Source organism: Suncus etruscus, chromosome 9 (genome assembly GCF_024139225.1).
Source record: "Suncus etruscus isolate mSunEtr1 chromosome 9, mSunEtr1.pri.cur, whole genome shotgun sequence".
Taxonomy (NCBI): Eukaryota; Metazoa; Chordata; class Mammalia; order Eulipotyphla; family Soricidae; genus Suncus; species Suncus etruscus.
This window is the reverse complement of record NC_064856.1, coordinates 15,735,720-15,741,970: the sequence shown is the minus strand read 5'-3', so window position 1 is coordinate 15,741,970 and position 6,251 is coordinate 15,735,720. Positions and strand designations below refer to the sequence as shown.

At 49.1% G+C, this 6,251-nt stretch overlaps 1 protein-coding gene across 1 annotated transcript in view; it reads right to left on the bottom strand.

Annotated features, from left to right (window-relative positions):
• The window catches only part of RBL1 (RB transcriptional corepressor like 1), a 69,186-nt gene extending 63,203 nt beyond the window's left edge, over positions 1-5,983 (bottom strand). The window contains exon 1 of the mRNA XM_049779141.1: positions 5,831-5,983. Within this exon, the coding sequence (XP_049635098.1) occupies positions 5,831-5,983 (153 nt within the window). The remainder of the gene's footprint in view (positions 1-5,830) is intronic.
• Between the last annotated feature and the right edge of the window lie 268 nt (positions 5,984-6,251).

Here is a 6,251-nt window from a genome sequence, read left to right as displayed (position 1 = left end):
GATTCCTGGAAACAAATGAGAAATGAAGATGCAATGGAATACTATGCAGCTATTAGGGAAAAATGAAGTCATGCATTTTGCTTACATGAATTTTACATACATGGATGGACATGGAGAGTATTATGCTAAGCGAAATGAGTCAGAGGGAGAGCAATAAAAATAGAATAATCTTTTTTATTATATATAATTTTTGACCTTATTGGCTGCTAGAGTAAGTGGTCCCCTGTGTCTAGCTTACTACATAGTGATCATATATCTGGTTGGTCCTGGTACCCTCCCTTGTTTCCCCCTCTATTTGAGAGGCAGAACTAGATAGTTCAAGTTATGTGGCTTTGTTTGAAGAAGAGAAAAGCAATACAGTGGGGTAAAAATCAAATAAGCCAAAAATGGATGTAGTCCTTCTAGAGGCTCTCAACCTCAGTTTGAGAGAGGACAGGAAAAAAGGAATTGAAATACCACAACAATACAAAAAGAGGGCCCAGAGAGATAGCACAGCCGCGTTTGCCTTGCAAGCACCCGATCCAGGACCAAAGGTGGTTGGTTTGAATTCCAGTGTCCCATATGGTCCCCCGTGCCTGCCAGGAGCTACTTCTGAGCAGACAGCCAGGAGTAACCCCTGAGCATTGCAGGGTGTGGCCCAAAAACAAACAAACAAAAAAAAAATACAAAAAGAAATATCAAATAAATATCCAATGAGCACTACAGCACTAAAGACAAGCACCACATAATTGTCTTGGTCCTGAAATAGAACCATGCCAGAGCGCAAAAAGAGAAAGATAAAATAACATAAAATAAAATTGGAGGGGCCGGAGAGATAGCATGGAGGTAAGGCGTTTGCCTTTCATGCAGGAGGTCATCGGTTCAAATCCCGGCACCCCATATGATCCCCTGTGCCTGCCAGGAGCAATTTCTGAGCCTGGAGCCAGAAATAACCCCTGAGCACTGCCGGGTGTGACCCAAAAAAAAAAAAAAAACCACAAAAAAAAAATAAAAAAATGGAGACATCAACTTCAATATCTACACCAAAACAAAGAAGTCCCAAAAATAAATAAACAAATAAATAGATAGATAAAAAAGATTATTTTATGCCTTTTTTCCCTGCATAGGCATAGTAAATATTGGGGGCAAAAAAATAGAATAATCTTACTCATCACTGGGATATAAAAAAATGAAAGGTAGAGCAGGGATTATATCCAGAGACAATAGAGATGAAAATAGGAGGATGATTCCATGGTACATAACTTGCCACAAAGAACAGAGTGCAGTTAGAGCAGAGGTCTAATATGGAAAGGCTGTTCATGCCACCCCTTAGTACACCCCAATAGTACAAAACCACAATGTCACAAGAAGAGAGAGGGAGAGAGAGAGAGACAGACAGAGACAGAGAGAGAATGAGTGAAGTAAAATGCCTACCCAGAGGCAGGCGGGAGAAGGAGGTTGGGAGGGAAGAAGGCATCAGGGTGGGTGAGAGAGAAAAGACATTAGTGGCTGGAAATTTGCACTAGTGAAGGTTGCTATATATTGTATGTCTGTAACTCAATCATGAACAATTTATCTGTGAAAAAAACCTGCATTATGAACTACCTTGTAACCATGGTATTTAAATAAAAATAAAATACTTTGTGATACTTCAAAATAAAAGAATTAGAATGCATACTTTGTACTGTAAGTGGCAGTCTAGGGTTTAATCCCAGCACTATGAGGTCATCTGCACAGGAGCAGTAGTCCCTAGCAAAGCTGGGTGTGGCTGCAACAAAACAAAAAGAAGACTAAAAAACCAGGGTCATAGTTCCAAGTTAGAGCATTTGCCCTGCAAGTGTGCAATTCTGGATTTGATCCCTGGCACTGCCCCCTTAAAAACAAACAAACAAAAAAAACCCACAACCATATTTTTTGGGCTGAGGAGACATTTGAATCAGTGACCCTAATTAATAAAAAAAAAAACTGGGCCAGAGAGATAGCATGGAGGTAGGGCGTTTGCCTTGCATGCAGAAGGACATTGGTTCCAATCCCGGCATCCCATATGGTCCCCCCCAGCCTGCCAGGAACGATTTCTGAGCGTAGAGCCAGGAATAACCCGAGTGCTGCCGGGTGTGACCCAAAAAGCAAAAAACAAACAAAAAAACCCCAAGAGCCAGAGACTCACAGTGCATACAACATTCACCTTGCAAGCAGTCAACCCTGTACTCAGCATAGTCACTTCTGAATATAGAGCCCTGAACAGACCCTGAGCTGGGTGTGGCCGACTCCTCCCTAGCCACCACCCAAAAACTTAACAACAACCAACCCACAAAACTATTTTATTCTACTTCCGTTTGGAGGGGAATTGAGACAAACCTGACAGTGCTCAGGGAGTCCCCTAGCCACCTAGAGAACAAACTAGGGTTTGATTTAATCCAAGACAAATGCCTTACCCATCTACTATATCCTATATTCTAGTTTCTTGATGCTTAAGATAGAAAGGTGAGTGAAAGAGGGGCTGGAGAGATAGCATGGAGGTAAGGTGTTTGCCTTTCATACAGAAGGTCATCAGTTCGAATCCTGGCATCCCATATGGTCTCCCGAGCCTGCCAGGAGCAATTTCTGAGCGTGAAGCCAGGAGTAACCACTGAGCGCTGCGGGGTGTGGACCCCCCCCAAAAAAAAAAAAAAAAAGATGGGAGAAAGAGAGACAGATAGGCAGAAGTAAAGTGTCTGCCCCAGAGGCAAGCGATGGAGGATGGGTAGGAGGGAAACTGTTGACATCGGTGACAGGCAATGTGCACTGGTGGAGGGTGGTGTACATTTTTATGTCTGAAACTCAACCATAAACAATTTTGTAACTATGGTGCTTAAATATTTATATATTTAAAATAAAGGAAGATGGCTTTTGATCTCTGAGCCAAAAAGACACTCTCACCTATAATTATTGAGAAACATGATATAAAACGTACTGAAGAGAGCAGTCAGTTTAAAAAGTCTAGGAGCAGACGATTTGCTGGTAAGCCCAGAACTACATAAAAGTGACCATACACCTTAGCACAGCTGGGAGTGACCTCCTAGAAATAGTCTCAGAGCACCCTTCGTGTGAATCAAGAACAAAAGACAAACAAAATAACCAAAAAAGTACTGACAATATCCTGGGAGAGTAAAGCACAGTGAGGAAGTGGGTTTTGTTTGTTTGTTTTTATTTTGGTTTTGGTTTTCAATGCTGGGGGTTACTCCTGGATCTTCGCTCATAAATCACTCCTGGCAGACTGGGAGGACCATTATGGGATGCAGGGGATTAAACCCTGATTGGCAATGTGCAACACAAACACCCTGCCTACCCACTGTAGCTTTCCCTTGTACTAAATTCAGTCCAAGTCACTTCCTCCGACCCCTAAGGAAGCAATTTTGACTCAATTTAGTGCGAGGGAAAGCTGCTGAGGGAGAGCAAAAGTGGGAAGTGGAGCACTGAGCCAGGAATAGGTTCACAAATGCCAAACCTGCCCCCAACAAAAGGAAAAAAAGTAAGAGCAGTAAATCACCCTCCTGTAAGGCAACAGGGAGGAAAGCAAAGGGCAAATGCAAGCAAGAACCTATCAGGTAGACTCAAGAACATAGTAATTCTGGGGCCGGAAAGATAGCATGAAGATAAGGCTTTTGCCTTTTATGCAGAAGGTCATCAGTTTGAATCCCGGTGTCCCATATGGTCCCCTGTGACTGCCAGGAGCAATTTCTGAGCATGGAGCCAGGAGTTTTCCCTGAGCACTGCCCGGTGTGACCCAAAAACCACAAAAAAAAAAAAAAAAAAAAAGAACATAGTAATTCTAATTGTGCCTTCTAAACCAAACCTGAAAATATTCTGAAAGAGCTTCCAAGTTGGAGCTGCAATCTTGACTCAGATGAAGACAAAAATGTTCTCAAGCCTTTTAAATTTTTTTTAATTAATTAATTTTTGGTCTGGAGGCCACATCATGATGCTGCTCAACGCTTACTCTTTATTTTATTTTATTTTATTTTTTTTGGTTTTTGGGCCACACCCAGCGATGCTCAGGGGTTACTCCCTGCTGTCTGCTCAGAAATAGCTCCTGGCAGGCATAAGGGACCATATGGGGCACGGGGATTCGAACCAACCACCTTTGGTCCTGGATCGGCTGCTTGCAAGGCAAACAACGCTGTGCTATTTCTCCAGAACCTCAAGGCTTACTCTTGACAGGTAAGGGAACCAGGAATTGAATCTCGATGGGATGCACGCAAGGCAAGTACTCAACTTCCTGGATCTCTCCAGATACAGCTTTTAAAACGCAGCTTTTCCACTAGGACACTAGACTTTAACAAATCCCCTGACTTTCTCATGCCTTCCAGTAGGGCAGGTCCTATACTTGTCCTGTTCCTGGAGACATACATATAGGTGTTTTCTTAGACACTGTTCCCAAATACCAGACTGCCACTTCCAAATTTCCAACAGTTTCTGAACACCGAAATTCATCCTATCATTGGGGGCTAAGCAAGACAGGCCTCACTTACAAAGGGATGAATATCATGCCCCTACCCCTACTAGGTGGATCAGGAAACATTTGGATTTTGTTTTGTTTTGGGCCACACCCGTTGAAGCTCCGGGGTTACTCCTTGCTCTGCCCTCAGAAATAGCTCCTGGCTTGGGGGACCCTATGGAACTCTGAGGTCCATCCTAGATTAGGGCAGGCAAGCGGTCCATCCTAGATTAGGGCAGGCAAGGCAAATGCTTATGCCACTGCCCCACCCCCTTTTTTTTTGTTGTTGTAGCCTTTTCAGGAGACATTTGGAAAAGGCCCTTTATCTCTGGACGCACCAGGCTCCTAGATAGATCAGAATGACCCCAGGGCAAGGTATATTCTAGGGCATTCAAAAATGACCTGGAAAGCAGGTGCACAGGACCACAGGACCCCCTACCTGGCTCAGGATCGGTGTGAGAACTGCAATTAAAACAAAACAAAGCGAAAACGGCAAGGTTGGAGAAAAAAACGATGACGGTTCCCTTTAGTTTTCCCTTTTTGGATATGGGACCTCTACCCGCCGGTACTCGGGGCTTTCTCCAGGTTTTGTGCTCAGGGAACCACGGGGGTGGCGGAGTGACTCCCTCTACCGTTACTCTGGCCCCCTGCACAGCCCCCTGGCCTCAGACAGGCGCCGGGAGCTGCGTGCCAAGGCGTGGCAAGCTCTGTTCCCCGCGGGAGGCTGAGAGCTGGAAGGAGACCCGGCCCGCACGGCCCGTGCCCAAGTGCCTTCAAGGCGAGTCCTCGAACCCCACTCCGATCCACCTTGGCGGGGCAGCTCCACCTCTCCTGGGGGACCTGGGGGTGCGCCCCTTCCCACCACCACCGCCGGCCTCGCATCTGGGCACGCGATGGGCCGCAGCTTCAAGCGGTGCCGGTGCAGAGGGAGAGCCAGGGCGGGGCGCAGGGTCTCGGGCCGGGTCGGTGGGGTCCCCGGCTGGGGTGGGGTGGGGTGGGGTGGGGTGTGAGCTCGCACAGCCCCTCCCTTCCGGGGCTTCAGTTTCCCGCCTCAAAGGGAAACAGGAGGGGCCGGAGCGGTGGCGCAAGCGGCGGGGCGTTTGCCTGGCACGCAGCCGGCCCAGGACGGACCTGGGTTCGACCCCCAGTGTCCTAGATGCTCCGCCGAGCCAGGAGCACAGATCTCTGAGCGCAGAGCCAGGAGGACGCCCTGAGCGTCACGGGGTGTGGGGCCCCAAGAAACAGCAAGGAGGGAGACAGCGACGCCCTCCCGCAGCCCACCGTCTCGGGGTCGGGGGGTGTTTGGGTCGGGGTCCCCCAGAGGTGGGTCAGGCGGGGCGGGGCGGGGCGAGGGCACAGCCGGCTGCCGCTCACCTCCAAGCTGTAGTTGCCGCGGATGGCCGTGAAGTCGTCCAGGGCCTCGGCCGCGCTGCCCTCGTCCAGGTTCAGCTCCTGGCACAGGGCCTGCAGCGCCGCCGCCGCCGCCGCCCCCGCCGCCCCGCCGGCCTGCGGCGCGTCCTGGAACATCCCGAGCAGCCCCCGAGCCCCTCGGCGCCGGCCTCGCCCCGCCCGGCCCGGCCCGGCCCCGCGACCACAGCCGCCGCCAAAAGCGCGCGAAAAACGGGGCGCAGCGCAGGGTGGACGAGCGTCTCCCTCCGCGACCCGCCGCAAAAAAAAAGTCCGCAGCGACTTCCGAGTTCCCGGCCCGTCCTCCGCGGAAAAGCCGAAGATGCTGCCCCGCGAGCCCTTAAGAAAGGAAACACCTGTCCTGGGTCCTCGGGAGCGGCGGGGCGTC